The sequence below is a fragment of the Pseudorasbora parva genome, chromosome 1 (genome assembly GCF_024679245.1).
Source record: "Pseudorasbora parva isolate DD20220531a chromosome 1, ASM2467924v1, whole genome shotgun sequence".
Lineage (NCBI taxonomy): Eukaryota > Metazoa > Chordata > Actinopteri > Cypriniformes > Gobionidae > Pseudorasbora > Pseudorasbora parva.
The window spans coordinates 60,908,382-60,926,499 of record NC_090172.1 but is presented as its reverse complement, the minus strand read 5'-3'; the positions used below and the strand labels follow the sequence as shown (position 1 = coordinate 60,926,499).

Below are 18,118 nucleotides of genomic sequence, written 5' to 3'. Positions count from 1 at the left end.
TTTATAAATTTAATTTGTCATTTACATGTCATTAAGTGTCAATACTCTGTCAAATTATTTTATAACATTGTCATGAATCTATTTCTTGACCTAAACTACAGTGGTAAAAGTTGAATTTGTCATTAACATGTCATTAAGTGTCAATACTACGTCAAATTATTTCATAACATTGTCATGAATATATTTCTTGACCTAAACTACAGTGGTACAAGTTGAATTTGTCATTAACATGTCATTGTGTCAATACTCTGTCAAATTTTATAACAGAGTCATGAATATTTAGCTTGACCTGAAATATGGCATCATAGAGGAAATCATACAGAGTCATTAAAAACTATTAATATAACTCAAAATGATAGAGTGGCATAGACATATACACCTATATGATGATGTCTATGGTGGCACCACTGGTAATGTGTACGCTGTAACAGTTGTTGACAGAGCCTCAGTCAGGTTAGTTTGTTTAGGTGTTTAATGTCAATTTAGTTTGCAGTAAGTAAAAACAATTCACAACAACGTTATTTTGGGTTTAATATACTTTATTTAAACTTTCGCTCACTCTTTAACGAATAGTTTGAGTTTATTCCATAGACAGTAAAAGAAATGGACACAGCGACCCCATTGACGTCTACGGCGAAATAATGAAGTCAACCTAGGGGCACTCACTTCCTGATGGCTGAGCGAACTGCGCAGGCTCAGACTGAGCTTGACGACGTAGATGTGACGTGAGCCTCCTGTCTGACAGCTGCAGGTCTTCTAGTAGTTGTGGAAAGCGAAAGCTGAATCACGTTGTTAAAATATTTTCTCCCGTTGCTTTTGGCTCACTATCGGCTTCTACCCATTCTTCCCCCTTGACTTTATCAGACTTTATGTCTCCACGTCCCCCCGACTGTCTCATAGACAGTAAAAGATTGCCTGCGAGCGTCTCCTCAGGTCTATACGATAATTTCTCAACTGTGCGACAGGGTCGCGTTGGTTATGACGCAATCGTTAGCCTATTTTTTACAAAAACAGCTTCTGCGGGGCGATAGTGTAAGATACAAGGTAATGGAGCCTTTTATACATTGTCGTGTTTCTTTAGAAATATACAATGGACAAATGGAGTCTTTAAACGCCTCTGATGTAAAGTTATTCACTGTCAAAGTGACTCAAAAATGAATGGGAGTCAATGGGATGCTAACAGCAGAAGATGGCTTGGTTAGCAATGGCAGCCCCTAGGGGTGGAACGCTTTCCGAGCGCTAGATTACCCCCTTGGTTTATTCTTACCATTCCGTTTGTTATGGTGGAGTCTCGTGTGCTGGTGCACCGTCAAAAGGGGTTCGGGTGGAAACGTTGGCCCTATATATAATGTTCCGGCCTAGGCTCTAGCCGCAACCATTCCTTGTTCAGCCCGGGGTGGGGCTCTAAAGACTATTTCTCTTATTTTTATACATCGGAAGATAATTTATAAAGTGAAGTCATTTGACAAAGTGTTATTTTTCTGTGTTTGTTTATGTGTGTATATGATGTTGATATATCCTCCTGGGACCCAGAAAAAAAAAGTTTTTGGAATTTTGTATTTTTTCATGTCATTGGATTGTTTAGAGCATAAGAAACAAATGGACAGATTATTTTTTTGGAAAATTATATTATATTCATATTTTATGATGTGTCCTCTGTAGTTGACACCAGGACTCAGTTGTTAATTTTTTTTAATGAAATGATATTGCATGTATAGGCAAAAGCAATGGGATTTATTTTTAATTCACGAATACATTTTTAAGTTTCAGGATTTTTTTAAAACAAACTTTTTTTAAAGATGATTCTGAGCTTTGTTATAAAAGATATAACTGAATGCTTTGATATGCCATCTTACTTTATGCAATATGTGGGTAAAATGGCCATACTTGGATTTTCCCATTCAATACAATGTATCGGTATATTGCATCTGATTTGCATATTATTGTGTTCTTGGTGCAACATGTAATGAAAAAAAGAAGTGTAATAAGGGGAGTAATAATTGGCAACATTTTCAAAATAATATGTAATATTTCATAGGAATATTGTTATGTAATTTATTTTTCTATTTACTTGTTGTGTCTCCAAAATGCCTGATAAACATGATTTATGTCCTGGTGTCCTCTACAGTGGACATTTATGAAATCAATGCCCTGTTTTGTAACAAAGAGTCATATTTAGATTAGAAACCCCATAGCATTTTCCTGAGATGTTGATTTATAACAAACAATTAGAAAATTAATCCGATTTAAATTATAATTACAAAATATGATCATATTTCCATAAGAGTGCTAAACATTAATGTCAGCCATTTTTAAAGACCAAGAAGTTGTTGTTGTCCTGGTGACACCTCCAAACATTTGGTATCTGTGCAAAGCCCTGAATGTGCTCTATAAAGGACATCCTGACTCAAAACTGTGATGTGTGTGATGTCACAGAAACTCACACAAATATAATGTCCACTACAGTGGACAAAAGTCTATTACTGGGTCCCAGGAGGATATATATATGTTTATTTTGTGTAATGGCCATTATTTGTGTACGTGTTTTCCCCTTTTTGCGTTAATTGGTGCTGGTCACCTGTGTATAAATTCATGCCTTGTGTTTTTAAGAGTCAGTTCTGTGAGAGGGCAGGTCTTAAAAATTAAGTGATTGATTTTATTTCTCAAACCCCTTTTTATATTTTTAAGACATTTGAAATTGTCTATTATCTAACCTTCTGTTGAAGCTGGTGGAGGAAACTTAAAAAATAAAATAAAACATTGTGAACTGAAAAATATTAATATATGCTTTAATAACAGATGCTGTTATTAAAAAATAATTTGACAGCGTATTAACACCTAATTGCATTTTAATGACAAATTAAACTTTTGCCACTGAAAAAAATGTGTGACATTATAATGGCCTCAGTCAACATCAAAACCAACCACATAACAGTTTAAGGTTAACCCTATAAGCTAAGTAAGTTTCTTAAATTTGATAATCTTTTATGTCATGTTTATGACAGGTTATGTTGTCTTGGTAATGTCAAGTTGTCATGACAAAGACACTGACAGGTTATGATGTATTGGTTTATGTCAAGTTGTCATAACAAAGACAACTCCGAAATGTCATCATTGCATTACAAATGACATAATTAAGCGAATAACACTTAATGACAGTTGTCATAAAGATGCATAAAAACTCCTTCATATTCATGACACGTGTCATGTCATGATTATGAAGGTGTCATGTCAGTCTTATGCACACCCCTTCAAGTAAAGTGTTACCCATTAGGGTTACAGTCATAGCGGAAGGAGACTGCACTCGCGGGTTAGCTGGAGCAACCTGAAATATGAGCTTTTTTATGCAATTTGAGCGTTACAGAAAACATTTATGTGACAGTTCACCTGAGGTCTTGTTGCTGATTTGAAATATATTGTTGAGTACATTTACTGTGCGCATGCATTAAATCAGCCCACTTTCTAAACGGCTGAGCGAGCACGAAAGAGTTTTTTTTGTTTTGTTATATTTCTAAATTTTATTTCCCGGCTTAACTTTTCTCATCCTAATTTAGCAATTTGCAAGTTATATAAAACACAAAAGCCGTGCTGACTATCACGGCCAGGTGTTCTCCGAGTCCTATCGACGTATTACATAGGCTACAACGTTAAACAGACCCGGGACCCAAAGTAATAGATTGGGACCCGACCCGGACCCGGCTGACCATTTCAAATATAGACCCGAACCCGTCCGGGTCCTGGGTCGGATCCCAGGTCCACGGGTCTCGGGTGCCCCGTGAAGACCTCTACTTCCATCACTCAAGAAGAGAGCCAGGCGGGAGTGAAGCATTATTTTATTATTGTTGTATAAATGCACATTATGCCATCATGGTTTAAGCCAGTCAGTAATGCTCCATCCGACATACTAGCATATGACTTATGCTGCATTCATGTGCTCTTGGAATATGAGTTTATATGAATAAATATGAGTTTCCTGGGTAAAAATTTTACATGAACGTCCTCCCATTTCAAAATTTGAATGGGATGAGCTCGTAATCACGACTTCAGATGTGGAAATATCAAATTTCCGATAGCACGTGAAGGTGGCATTACTTAAACTCATTTCAATACTTGTATAAAAGTTACAAAGCCCTTTACAAAGCTGCCGTCACTTTAAGGCAGGATCCGGTTCGAACGCAGGGATCATATACACTGATACACATCTGATTTCTCCAAACTGTTTACGTTCACTTAAGACATAATCAACTTGGTTTATCTGAATACTCCCTTGTTGACCCTACAAGAGTGATTCCTCAAAGGCTTTCTGCAAAACCCCAAACACCTTTTAAAGAAGAAAAAAAAAAATCATCCACTGACTTTCAAAGCTGCTACAGAAACGACTTTCGACTTTGTAGATCTTGACAGAAATGTAGTGGAGTAAAATGTATAATATTTGTCTTTCATATAGTGACGTTAAAGTCAGAAGTTTCCAGAAAAAATAATACTCAAGTAAAGTGCAGATACTCAAAAAGTGTACTTAAATACAGAACTCAAGTTAATGTACTTAGTTACTGTCCACCTCTCCAGCCAACTCCCTTGAGAGCTGACCAAGCCTGCTCCGCTCATACACAGATCAAACAGATAATGTGTGTCGTCCTTGACACATGACAATGCACAACTTGTTGCCATATTTACTGATCTAATTTGACACCAAATAGATTAACAATATGACAAACACTCAGAGAAGCGGCTTCCTGAAGACAGAAGCTGATGACTGTAAAATGGAGATGCTACTCTACGTCACCTGACCTGATGATGGTACCATTATTGCTTTGGCCCTTTTAGCAGATATCATTATTTTTTGAATTTCTAACTGTTGTCCTTCTCTGGAAAAGATATAGCTATGCTCAGAGCTTAACTATATATAAACATCATACCAAAAGCATAAAACAGCCTCCTGCAGATCATTATGAATAAGCATGAGGTACAGTATAAGAACTTACCATAAAGGAGAAGGCACTGTCGTGCCTAATGTTGATCCCTAAATAAAGGGGTAGAAATAGTTTGTGAAAAACAGCCTCTAATGTGACATGTCCTGCATTATTTTCCTTAATTAATTCATAAACAAGTGAGTCTTTATATTTACCCGAACTTTACACCACACAAGGAAAGGTCAATAAGTCTCTTAAAATATCAGATAAGATGTAGAGAATATAATTTCAATTCATGCAAATTTTTAAAATTTATTTTGTATTTTTTGCTGGTCCAGCGTGGGCTGCCGGTTTGCAGGTCCAGTATGGGGTGCTGGTTTGCTGGTCCAGTATGGGGTGCTGGTTTGCTGGTCCAGTATGGGGTGCTGGTTTGCAGGTCCAGTATGGGCTGCTGGTTTGCTGGTCCAGTATGGGCTGCTGGTTTGCTGGTCCAGTATGGGCTGCTGGTTTGCTGGTCCAGTATGGGCTGCTGGTTTGCTGGTCCAGTATGGGCTGCTGGTTTGCTGGTCCAGTATGGGCTGCTGGTTTGCTGGTCCAGTATGGGCTGCTGGTTTGCTGGTCCAGTAGTGGGTGCTGGTTTGCTGGTCCGGTATGGGCTGCTGGTTTGCTGGTCCAGTAGGGGGTGCTGGTTTGCTGGTCCAGTATGGGGTGCTGGTTTGCTGGTCCAGTATGGGGTGCTGGTTTGCTGGTCCAGTATGGGCTGCTGGTTTGCTGGTCCAGTATGGGCTGCTGGTTTGCTGGTCAAGTAGTGGGCTGCTGGTTTGCTGGTCCGGTATGGGCTGCTGGTTTGCTGGTCCAGTATGGGCTGCTGGTTTGCAGGTCTGGTATGGGGTGCTGGTTTGCTGGTCCAGTATGGGGTGCTGGTTTGCAGGTCCAGTATGGGGTGCTGGTTTGCTGGTCCAGTATGGGCTGCTGGTTTGCTGGTCCAGTATGGGCTGCTGGTTTGCTGGTCCAGTAGTGGGTGCTGGTTTGCTGGTCCGGTATGGGCTGCTGGTTTGCTGGTCCAGTAGGGGGTGCTGGTTTGCTGGTCCAGTATGGGGTGCTGGTTTGCTGGTCCAGTATGGGGTGCTGGTTTGCTGGTCCAGTATGGGCTGCTGGTTTGCTGGTCCAGTAGTGGGCTGCTGGTTTGCTGGTCCGGTATGGGCTGCTGGTTTGCTGGTCCAGTATGGGCTGCTGGTTTGCTGGTCCGGTATGGGCTGCTGGTTTGCTGGTCCAGTAGGGGGTGCTGGTTTGCTGGTCCAGTATGGGGTGCTGGTTTGCTGGTCCGGTATGGGGTGCTGGTTTGCTGGTCCGGTATGGGGTGCTGGTTTGCTGGTCCGGTATGGGGTGCTGGTTTGCTGGTCCGGTATGGGGTGCTGGTTTGCTGGTCCGGTATGGGGTGCTGGTTTGCTGGTCCAGTATGGGCTGCTGGTTTGCTGGTCCAGTATGGGGTGCTGGTTTGCTGGTCCAGTATGGGGTGCTGGTTTGCTGGTCCAGTATGGGGTGCTGGTTTGCTGGTCCAGTATGGGGTGCTGGTTTGCTGGTCCAGTATGGGGTGCAGGTTTGCTGGTCCAGTATGGGCTGCTGGTTTGCCTTTTTCATGCCTGAGTAAGAATATAAATTGTTTAAAAAGTCTGTGTGTGTGTGTGTGTGTGTGTGTGTGTGTGTGTTGTATGTTAGGCTGATGGTGTCAGACTGTCCAATAATCGTTAAGTTGTTATTCTCCACGTCCTCAATCTGAAATAAAAACAGAAATCATGTTTAGTGTCTAAATACATGATACTGCATAGAAAATAAATGTGCAACAATGAGAAGCAACATTCTTAAAAAATTGAGATTTAAGAACAAGTTTAAGTTAAAAATGGGGTGCTGGTTTGCTGGTCCGGTATGGGGTGCTGGTTTGCTGGTCCAGTATGGGGTGCTGGTTTGCTGGTCCGGTATGGGCTGCTGGTTTGCTGGTCCAGTATGTGGTGCTGGTTTGCTGGTCCAGTGTGTGGTGCTGGTGTGTGTATGTGTGTGTGTGTGTGTGTGCTGTATGTTAGGCTGTTGGTGCCAGACCCATAATTCTTAAGTTGTTATTCTTCACATCTGAAATAAAAACAGAAATCAGGTTATTTGTCTAAATACATTACAAAAACTGCATAAAAACAAATGTGCAATAAAGAGAGGTAATATTCTTACATTTGGACAGTTAAGAACAAAATATTTTAGGAGGTGTACATATTCGGCCCTACTTGTCATCTGTATCAGGATTGACTCGATGACAGTTGCAGCCCATAAAAAAGCTAAGTCTGATAAGTAAACCGAATCAAAAAGACTTCAAAGCTTGTAATTAATACCTTAAACCAGTTGTGGAGATTGACATTGTCCAGTTTAATCCGCTTCTCTGGGTCGAGCTTCAGACAACAGCCAATAAAATCGCAGCATTCTGTGGAGAAAGATGTCTGATTATTACCTTAAACTTCACAAACACCACTAGGCTCACATGTTCATTTTTTCTGCATCTAGAAGGTTTCCGAATTCAGATTGTCCTCTGCTCAAATTAAGATCTCACCTTGTGACAAGCCATCTCTGCTCCACATGTTTTCTTTGAGGAGCTTCTCCATGTCTCGGCTCTTGGGAAAATGCCCACACAGTATAACAAACAACAGTATGCCGAGTGACCACACTGTTGTTTGTTCCCCGTAGTACCTGCCCTTGATCCAATACTCTGGAGGGAAGAACTCTTCTGTGCCTGGAGAAAAATATTTTATTTGTAAGTTTTGACTAGAATATTTATTACCTTGCAAGAAATTATTTGATGCTAACAACATTTTTAACTTTGAGAAACCATAAATACCAGCAAAGGATGTGTAACCCGCAGAGGTAAGAAATTCGCCGCATCCGAAGTCTATTAATTTGACTTCAAGAGTGTCCGGGTTAATCAGCAGGTTTTCTAGCTTTATATCCCTGTGGAACACTCCAAGCTGGCAGCACGTCTGCACTGCAAATATTGTCTGCCACATGATAATACGGGCTAAATCCTCCTCATCCATGGTGCCCGTGTAGCTCTCTAAGAAGTCATCCAAGGACTGACAGGGCATGGGCCGCTCCATCACCATAATGTAGCAGTCAGCTTCATCCTGCCAGTCCAGAAGCTGGATTATTTGAGGAACCCTGAGCTGATTTGCTCGAATATGTAGAGCAACCTCGAGGGGAACTGGTGTGGAATAGCGGTCCTAGAAAACACAGATATTATGAGGAGTAGAAGGATTTAAACTTGACACTGGTAGTTTGTCTATTCAAAAACCAGTAAATATGAGATGTATGAAATTAAAAGCAGTAACTGAGTGGAAAAAAAGAGAGAGCGCAGAGTACTTACAACACTGACAAATTCTGCATCCTCTTTAGACGCAAATTTCACCGCCACCTGATGAAAAAAACACACAGGATTTGCGTCAGAATTCATATGTTCAAAGTTTATATATTTCAGTCATTAAACCTGAATTCATGAAACACGTACAGTTTCATAAATAACACTTTAAACATGAAGAGCAGGTCTGACATGTCAAGTGCACTAAATAGTGAATATAAGACACACTAAGAGTGCTTGGATATGAGAGAGTCAGACAAGTATAATACAACATAAATTAGCTTCTAGATAGATATTGTAAGTAATGAAAATTGATACCTGAAGGTTATCTTTTAAACGAGTCGCTGCATGAACAGCTCCAAAGCCTCCTTGACCCAGTTTGATGCCAATTTCATAGCAGCAGGAATTTATGTCTGTTAAAAGAAAAAAAAGATGTTTTGACATGAAATGTGAAGCAGTGACACCAGCTACATTATCTAAAACCATTTCAACAAGATTTGTCTGATACATATATTAATTGAGTTACTAAATTGAATATTTGTGCTTTCATCACTACAGGACTATTTAAAAAACGACATTTTTTATGTAGTAGGCATTAAAAAAATAAGTATAAAATATACAACTTCACCCATACATAATAAATGAAATATTTAAAAAACACTTTTCCACCAACCTTAACCAAAGCATGTTTTAACGTCAATTTAAAGTATAAACCATTAAACCGCTGATAAAAGTGTGTGTGTGTGTGTGTGTGTTGGGTTATGTTAGGGTTTTGTTAACAAACTGACCCATAAGGGTACCCTTTTTAGCCAGCAGTGGGCTCAACTGAGGTGCCACAATGTCCTCTAGTGCACTGTAAAAGACATCGTCGTCACTCGAGTCCTCATCGTCGTCACTCGAGTCCTCATCGTCGTCACTCGAGTCCTCATCGTCATCACTTGAGTCCTCATCGTCGTCACTCGAGTCCTCATCGTCGTGAGTGTCACTAATGATAAGGCCCTCAATTGACTGGTCGTAATGGTCATCTTCAACTTCAGGGTCACCAGTGACTGGTTCTCCCTTTGACTGGTCGTGATGGTCATCTTCGACTTCAGGGTCACCGGTGACTAGTTCTTCCTTTGACTGGTCGTGATGGTCATCTTCGACTTCAGGGTCACCAGTGACTGGTTCTCCCTTTGACTGGTCGTGATGGTCATCTTCGACTTCAGGGTCAAGAAGATAAGAAGGCTCACCTAAAGATAGTAATGACAAATATTACAGTATTAATAAAATTTACTTCAACTGTGCTTCTAAATTTTTGACTTTCCTCCCAAAAAACCCAAATAATAACAAAAATAAGCATAGAGCCAGTGCAGACTCCAATAAGCAAAAAGAGTTACATATTCTCATAACATGAACTTTATATTAGGTGGCCTTAACTACTATGTACTAACATTTGAATTAATCATTTTATACAATGCACTTATTGTGTACATGTGTGTTTTTACATTGTACTTGAACTAATTTTCTTACTTGTGCTTAGTTAAGAAGACATATTATGTTAAGTCTGCAGAAATATATTTGAAAAACTTTAAATTAATTGATATTTTCAAATCCAGTTAGCATTTAGAATTGCAAATGTTGACTGGACTAAAAAACGCGAATCCAGTCAACATTTTATAAAAGTAGGCTCGTTGCAAAGTTTCTCATCCAAGCCACTCAGTTCTTCTTAAAGGGAAAACCTTTTCACCCAATAATGAAAATTCTGTCATTTACCCTCATGTTGTTCCAAACCTGTATGAGTTTCTTTGTTCTGCTGAACACAAAATAAGATATTCGTAAGAATGTTTGTAACCCAGCAGATGGAGCAACCATTCACTACCATAGTAGGGGGGAAATACTATGGTAATGGTTGCTCTATCTGCTGGGTTACAAACATTCTTCCAAATATCTTTTTTTGTGTTCAGCAGAACAAAAATTATACAGGATTTGAACAACATGAGGGCGAGTAAATGATGACAGAATTTTCATTTTTGGTGAACTATCCCTTTACCAGCTGAAACACTGACACGTAGCATGAATGCTCCACTGTATCTACTTTGACTGTGTGTGTAGTTTCAAAACTAAAGGTGCATTAAAGACATTATAGAAAAGTGACAAGGGCTTTGGTCATTTTTTTATTATTTAAAGAAATTTGAAATTCATTCTTATGAAAATGTATTGTTTTTATGACAAATGTTATAAATGCAGATGATACAATGTGCTTTAATTTGTTTTTATCCTCACTATAACATGTTGTAACTAGTTCCACCACTGCAATTTCTAGTAACAATTAAAACCATTTAAAAATGAAACCCCTAATTAAAACGTTTTAGTTGAATTAATTATAAAAACAGGTTGAGTAAACATACATTTTAAAGTTGAAGTCAAGTTTGAGCCAATTAAAAAATATTAATTCAGGTAACAATTTCTAGAACGAAATTGAGTGAAGGTAAAACATCTGTGGAACTAGTTACTAAATAATAATTCGTCGAAAGCACTAGAAATTTTTTACAGTGTACCCGTATCACACCTCATTATCAGCAAATGCTTTGCAATGCAATTTGAACACAGTAAGTACATTGCACTTATTTTTTGATGTATGTACATAGTAACGTTACTTAAGGCCACCTAATGTAAAGTGGGGCCACATGAACATCTCATTTACTTACCATCATCACTCTGGTCCTCGTTTTGGGTGTTGTTGGGTTTCTTCCGTTCTCGTTGGTACAAAGCGTACAGTCCTAGTAAAGTAAAAAGCATTTTTACGCCTTAACTAGGCTAACCGCCGACTGTCACTGCAAGATGTGAAGCGAGGTCAGCGGTTTGTTATTTATTGGTGCCGATTTGAGTCGTGTACAGATAAAAATGTTGTAATATTGGCAAATCTATTGCGTAATAAAACAAAGTATCCAAAAAGCAAGCAAGTTGTTGTGATTAAAGCACGAATCAAGTGAAATACACAAGAAAAACTGAAATGATCATCAACGAACAGCAAGTTGTGAAGATTCAACAACATAAGCCTTTTTATACCTGATTACTGTGATGTCACATTCTAAATGACGTAACAGAGCCGCCGAGAACTTCCTACGTCATTGCTCTATTCTGCTGTTCGCGGGGCTTCGGCGTCGCCGCTGAACTCGTACTCGTAGCGCGAGTCCATTATTGTACTTAAGAAATGCAGAATACAACAGATTTATTAAAAAAAAAATCAGCACACACAATGATTGTTATTTAAGTCATGTACGGGTAGGGCCGTAGGAAGGGTTTCATAATCACAGAGGTCATACATTTGAGCTAGTTAGGCTGGTTCGGCCTAAATAAATGTATTAAATTCATTAACAATATGTACACATTCGTTATTAATATTATTCCTAATTTGATGAACATGGCTTTCACATTGTAATTATTACATGAACCACATACTTTCCACTCTGAATAAACAAACAACACAGTTTACATGCTTCGTTGGATTATTCATTAAAGTGATAACTTAGTTCACCATGAAATGAGAATAAAGTCATGTTTTACTCACCCTGCTGTTGTTCCAATGTCCTCCTATGTCCTTCTATCTTCTATGAAAGTGTCCAGGAGGCACAGTATAAGGGTTTGCGAGAAAGAAACCTTATTATATTCAGTCAAAATACCGAGCTAGCAAACTCTTGTAAGGGCCTGCGGTGCGAGTCAGCAGCCGCTCACGCAATGTTGCCATGACAATCGTACAAAACATTAACTTCAAGAGGTTTACCTAATTATTAGTATTACTTTATTATTTATTATTATTTACCGTATAGAAGAGAGTTTAGATTGAATTTGTAAAGCAAAATAAAATCTATCCAAACCTGTCTAATATTATAGATTGCATTTTTAAACAATGAATATTTTGGAAGTGAAATCTGAGAGGTGAATTATGGATTAAATTGTGTGTGAAATGTTATGAATTGAAATATTCACATCTTAAATATACAACCATGTTCTATTTCAGCCCATAAAAATGCAAGCTCTGAAAATACAATGCATTAAAATACAAGCATATGGTTAAAGGTGCACTATGTAAAAATAACACACACAAAAACAGTAAAATATCCCAAAACCCCATGCCAGTGTTATACATTTTATTCAATTGAGTACTTACAATATCCCAAATGTTTCCAACTATTTGTAAATTGTGAGAAAACTGCTATTTTAACGAGGGGTGTTCGATTCCAGGTTTTTTGGAGTCGACTCCGATTCCCGACTCCCACTGTGGAATCGACTCCATTTACTTTACATCAAAACAGGGTTAGAAATCAGACAAAATTGCTGTTGTTACACACTTAAATTATTTCCCCCCGAGACAAAGTCCTAAAATCCTCTTATTAAAACCACACACTTTTAGTGTGACCATCCAAATTAGTCCAATTTAGTGATGACTTTCGTGACTATCAACATTTCAGTATCTATTGCCAATACATCATTTTACAGGAAAAGTCACGAAAAAAGATGTTGTCGAGTGATGGCTCTAAACACACATGATCATTGTCTTAAAAGGTGAGTTAAAGATACTATACATAAAATAATGCACACTATTGATGCGTTTCTTCTTGATATTTTCATGATTTATGGTTAGTCTTAATGAACACATGGTTAACCATGTGAAACTAAATCTATATTTTTTGCAATAATACACCATCAATTAAACTAAAGCTAGCATGGAGGAAGCTTGCAATTACAAACTAAAGTCGCTGTGATTGTTTTCTATTTCTAAAGTAAGCACTCAAAATAAATGTGTGTGACAGTTTCTGTGACAGCTGTCTGACCCGGTGTATTACGCTAATGTATCACCTCACAGATAGGTTTATTTCATTCACTCCTTGCTTATAGTGCACTCAACTGCCATGCACTTTAGATGAGAGATTCAGTAAACATTCAGTAAACAAGAGCGATTTCGGACACAGCAACAGAGTCGACACCGAGAGTTGATTCCTGTACTGGAGTCGACCCTGACTCTAGGGCTATTCAGAGTCGAGGAGACTCTTTTGGAGTTGTTATTTAGATTTTTGTGCGCACAATATCTATTTTCGTCGCATTGTAAAATTATTGTACAGCCACGGTAGTGAGATGGACTTTGTAACGACATCTTTAGTGCCTTTGGGCCTTGTGAGTGGGTCAGTGTAAATGTACTGAATGCCAATGGAGGCCTTTCTGAAGCCTTTCTCAGCCATCAGCTTTCAACAAAAATATCTTCATTTGTGTTCTGAAGATGAACGAAGGTCTTACGGGTCCAACGACATGAGGGTGAGTAATTAATGAAATCATTTTAATTTTTGGGTGAACTAACCCTTTAATCTCTCCTCTCCTGACTGCTTTGTCGGACAAACCGGCAGATTCGGCGATGTGATTGGTCAGATCACCTGTCAATCAAACTTGCGGTGAAGGTGAATTTGAAGATAAAATGGACAAACTACGACCTGCTTACCTGGAGTAGCTCTGTTGCTTTTAAATGTGCTATATAAATACAATTGGACTTGACTTAAAATAACTTTTTTTTTTGGTTTAAAGACTTGACACTGAAACTGAAAAATAGTCACACTTAGGCCTAGTTGTAAATTTAGAACCGTTTATTCTTAATGATTTTGATACCATGTTTCATTCGGAGCTTAATCCTGATAAAACTTTGTTAATAAAATAAAAATATTGAAAGAAATCTTCATAATCATTTTTAATATGGCAATACAGCCAAACAGATATTCTAACTCTAAACAAAAAGCATAGTAACTCCAATTTTAGTTCAAATGTAAAGTTAATGAATTTGCACAGCAGGATAATTAGTCACAAAAAAAGCATGTTAAGATTCGTTTTGGGAATCAGTGTTACTCCCAGAATCGGAATCGGATCTTTAAGTGCGTTAAGTTCCCTTTCGAAAGGGAACTCGAGCTGCGTCAGCTGACGCTATGGGGAACGCCTCCAGCGTGACCGGTGTCTGAAACGTTTATCCAATCACATCAGTCCTACTGACCGGCGACAGCCTCTGACGTCATAGACGTGCGACCAGGAAGTATAAAAGGGCGCCTTGCAAACACAACCGCATCCAATTCGTCTTCAGGGACTGTTTGTCTGATTCAAAAGAAAAAGCATCATGTCGAAGCGCACGCACAAGTCGAAGCATGGCTTCAGAAAGTGTGCAGACCCGTGTCCCAGGTTCCTCACACCTGAGGACACACATACACTCTGCGTGTTCTGCCTGGGTGAGGAGCACGCACGGGAGGTTCTTGAGGAAAGTGCCTCCTGTGCGAACTGTGAGCGTCTGTCACTGAAGACGCTCCGCTCTCGTCTGGCCCTCTTCTCGAGGGAAGAGGGTCCAGCGGCTGGGAGTGGTCCCGCTACGGCCGAGGCCGAGCGGCGACTTATGTCCTGGGGCTCCCAGCTGGATCTGGCCCGCCGTCTAGAGACGGAGGTTGTGCTCGGCGAAGGGCCAGATCACGAGGGGCGGCCGCCGGAGGAGGAGTTGGGTGATAACTCCTCCTTATCGTCGGCCGAGGAGCTCCCACATCAGCAAGGGATGGAAGTGGAGGGTGGTGAAGCGGCCGAGGCCGAACCCTCCCAGCCATCCTGCCCCGTGTACGGGGAGCTGTTGGAGGTTGTGGAGCGGGCCGCCGGGCGGCTACAGTTGCCGTGGCGGCGCGCTAGGGGAGAAGCCGCTCGTCCAAATCGCCTGGACGATCGGTTTCTCTCCGGCCATAACCCCCCGGCTCTTGGGAGCCTTCCATTCCTCCCCGATCTCCACGAGCAGATCGCGGGGGCATGGAGAACCCCGTTCTCGGCTCGCTTATTCCGCCATCAGCGGGCGAATTTCGCTGATGTGGAGGGAGTGGCCGAGGCGGGGTACGTGTCGATGCCGCCGGTTGATGAGACGTTTGCGAACTATCTCGCATCCGGCCGGGCATCGACATTGAGAACTCCCACCCTGCCGTCTAAGCCGTTGAGAACGACCTCACGGTTAAACGGCAGGGCGTACACGTCAGCAGGTCAGGCGGCGGCGGCGCTGCACACCATGGCGGTGTTGCAGGCTTACCAAGCCGACCTGCTGAGGGACCTCGTTTAGGGGGAACGCCAGGGTGGCCTACCCCCTGAGGCGATGGCTGAGCTCCGCCGCACCACGGATTTAGCTCTCCGGGCCACCAAGCAAACAGCAGTCGCCATCGGACGGTCGATGGCGGCTATGGTGGCCACGGAGAGACATCTGTGGCTGAACCTTGCGGACATCGGGGGGAAAGAGAGGTCCTTTCTCCTCGATGCCCCGGTTTCGCCCTCTGAGCTCTTCGGCACCTCCGTCGAGGCGGTGGTGGGAAGGTTTAGAGAGGCGAAGGCGCGCTCAGCGGCTTTTAAGACCTGCATCCCACTGAGGTCCGGGGCCGCGCCCAGGCAGGCGGGTGTCCCTGGTACGTCACGGTCTGAGGACCGGAGACAAGACCAACGAGCGAGCGTGGCCTCTCGGGCACCCCCTCCATGGCGGAGTAGGGCGCAAAAGAGGCGGGACACCCGGAACTGGAGGAAGGGTGCCGGTGCCGAAGACCGGAACCAGCGTAGGCGGGGGGAAACTCCGCCTACGAGGGCGAAGCGGAGGTAGTAGGTGAGCCCTTCCTTCCACCCTTTTCCTTGGCGCTTGACATCAGGCCGGGCGGGGCCAATGATGAGCGGACGTGAGACTCTGACGGCCCGTCTGGTCTGGTGAGCAGGCGCCCCCGTCAGGTTTGGGGTGCTTTCGTTTATGAGCTTATAGAGAAGTTATCATAAGCACTAGAAGCGGAAAAGTGGCGTTTTCCTTGTGGGAAAGGAGTCGTCTGAGTAAACTCGACCGCTTCCCTGAGTGGGCATGAGGAGGAAGATTCAGCGTTGGACGCCTCATCGGGAAACAACCCTCGGGGTCCGCGCAATGGATACTGTGAGTATATGCCTGTGCACGGATGTCATCACGCGCCGGTGGACAGCGGGTAAGCCTCAGTATGAGGGACGTTTTATGTTCTTAAAATGCTGTGTGCTCCCCGCCGAGGGTGTGTTGTACGGTGTCCCCGTTTGGTGGCCGGAACGATTTATTTAAGGAAGCCGTGAGACGGCTGGTGAGAGAAGCTAGCCTCGCTAGTGGAGAGTAGCCGTCACGTTAAGCCAGTAAAGTAAACATGTTACTTGGTGTGTTCTCTCAGTGCGTTGAGAGCGGTTACCGCTCATTTTCGCGGAAATATGTTTCAAGAGGGAAACTAAGCGAGTGTGGGTGTCCCTAGCGGTTCGGCTAAAAGCTCCGGGCCACCGGAGGGCAAGTGTTGTAGCATTAACCCCTGCGGACGTAAGTAAGCGCGAGGGTGAGTAGGCTAACACACGAACGAAGATATGTGTACCCAACCCTCGAGATATGGGCTTGGGACGTTAAGTTGCTATGGTGGCAGCCTTAGCAGAGACTGGTATACAGGCAGCTAGCTTAGGCTGTGTTTTTACAGGATGATAAAAACCCCTATTCAGCCTCCTCTCATGTGAGAGTCGCCTGGCCAGGGCCCGCCCCCGGGTCTGCGCTCGGGGGTGCGGTAATACAGATGGGAAAAGGTGAGAGCATTATAGTTTTGCAACCTAGCCTGTAAGGCGGTAAGTAAGGTTTGTGGGTCACCTGGGCCAAATACTTTTACCCCATCCAAGGGATGTGGGACTGTGGTAACCATTATTCACATATTGCAATAATTTGCCCTGTGTTTTTTGCTCCACCTTTCGTAGGGCTCGGGGTGAGCGACACGCACAACCTGTGTGCCTCTTGAGGGCCCAGCGTTGGATGCTCCCCTGGGAAGCCAAGCATCACCATGGCGACGCCTTGGAGGAAACTGCGGGTTGCTGGAAATAGCAGCGGTCTCCCCGGGGCTGGTGTGGTAAGGAATGAACTCCCCTTACTTAAAGGGGTTGTAAGAGCAATGTGTTGAGTACACCGCTCTGGCGATGCAATTAGGTCTGTGTTGTAGGTTCTGCCGGAGGACTGGGCTTCGCAGGGAGGACCCCGTGAGCCTCCGAATGAAGCCAGCTGTGAGCTGTGAGCAGCCAGCCCGGACAGTCCAGGCAGTAGTCTCTGAACAGGAGGCCTCGACGGGCCTTCTAGTTGGAGTGACGACATCGGGGCCCGTGTGCGGGATGGTAAAAAAAAAAAAAAAAAATCTCCCTTTTGTTGTCACAAACAGTATTGTCTCGTCAACAGGCTTCGTCAGCCAAGCAGACAGCCATGGTTAGCCCGACATGGAGCGGCCAGCATTCATCCGACCTGCCAGCGAGTATTCATCGCTGGCATGGCTACAAGCCCAGTTAGTAGGCCTCCCTAGGCCTCCCTGAGGGCCTGCTGGGGTGCAGCAGGCCTTGCCGGGCCTCCCTTGAGAGGGTATTCCCGTGCTTCAGGTGTGAGACGGCAGGTAGTAGGCCTCACCAGGCCTCCCTGAGGGCCTGCTGTGGTAACAGTAAGCCTCGTCTGGCTTCCCCTAAGGGGTCGTTCCTGGGCTTCAGTCACTGGATGATAGGTAGTAGGCCTCGCGGGGCCTCCCTGAGGGCCTGCTGGGATGCAGCAGGCCTCATCTGGCTTCCCCTGAGGGGGTACTCCAGGGAACCAGCGCTGGATAACAGCTCCCGGGCTCCAGTCACCAGATGGCAGGTAGCAGGCCTCACCAGGCCTCCCGGAGGGCCTGCTGGGTTGCAGAAGGCCTCATAGGGCTTCCCCTGAGGGGGTGGCCCAGGGCCTCGGCCTCTGGGTGACAGGGGTTAGGCCTCGCTAGGCCTCCCCGGAAGGTGAGCAGGG

General features: G+C 43.0%; 1 protein-coding gene across 1 annotated transcript; it reads right to left on the bottom strand.

Moving 5' to 3' along the window:
• Positions 1 to 6,961: 6,961 nt before the first annotated feature.
• Positions 6,962 to 11,082, bottom strand: LOC137082031 (serine/threonine-protein kinase pim-1-like). Its single transcript, XM_067447688.1, has 8 exons — positions 10,992 to 11,082; positions 9,090 to 9,533; positions 8,620 to 8,714; positions 8,311 to 8,358; positions 7,789 to 8,167; positions 7,504 to 7,683; positions 7,289 to 7,377; positions 6,962 to 7,037 (listed from the first exon to the last, which is right to left on the bottom strand). The coding sequence occupies exons 1-8, from the start codon at positions 11,080 to 11,082 to the stop codon at positions 7,032 to 7,034; spliced, it is 1,332 nt and encodes a 443-aa protein (XP_067303789.1). The 3' UTR covers positions 6,962 to 7,031.
• Positions 11,083 to 18,118: the final 7,036 nt, after the last annotated feature.

Bases quoted from the DNA above. Each gene is read 5' to 3' on its own strand.
- LOC137082031 (XM_067447688.1), bottom strand. From the start codon at position 11,082: ATGCTTTTTACTTTACTAGGACTGTACGCTTTGTACCAACGAGAACGG. The intron at 8,715-9,089 runs GTCAGTTTGTTA...TTCTTTTAACAG, and splicing joins TAAAAAGGGTACCCTTATGG to ACATAAATTCCTGCTGCTAT. The intron at 7,684-7,788 runs GTATTTATGGTT...ATTTTTCTCCAG, and splicing joins GGGTTACACATCCTTTGCTG to GCACAGAAGAGTTCTTCCCT.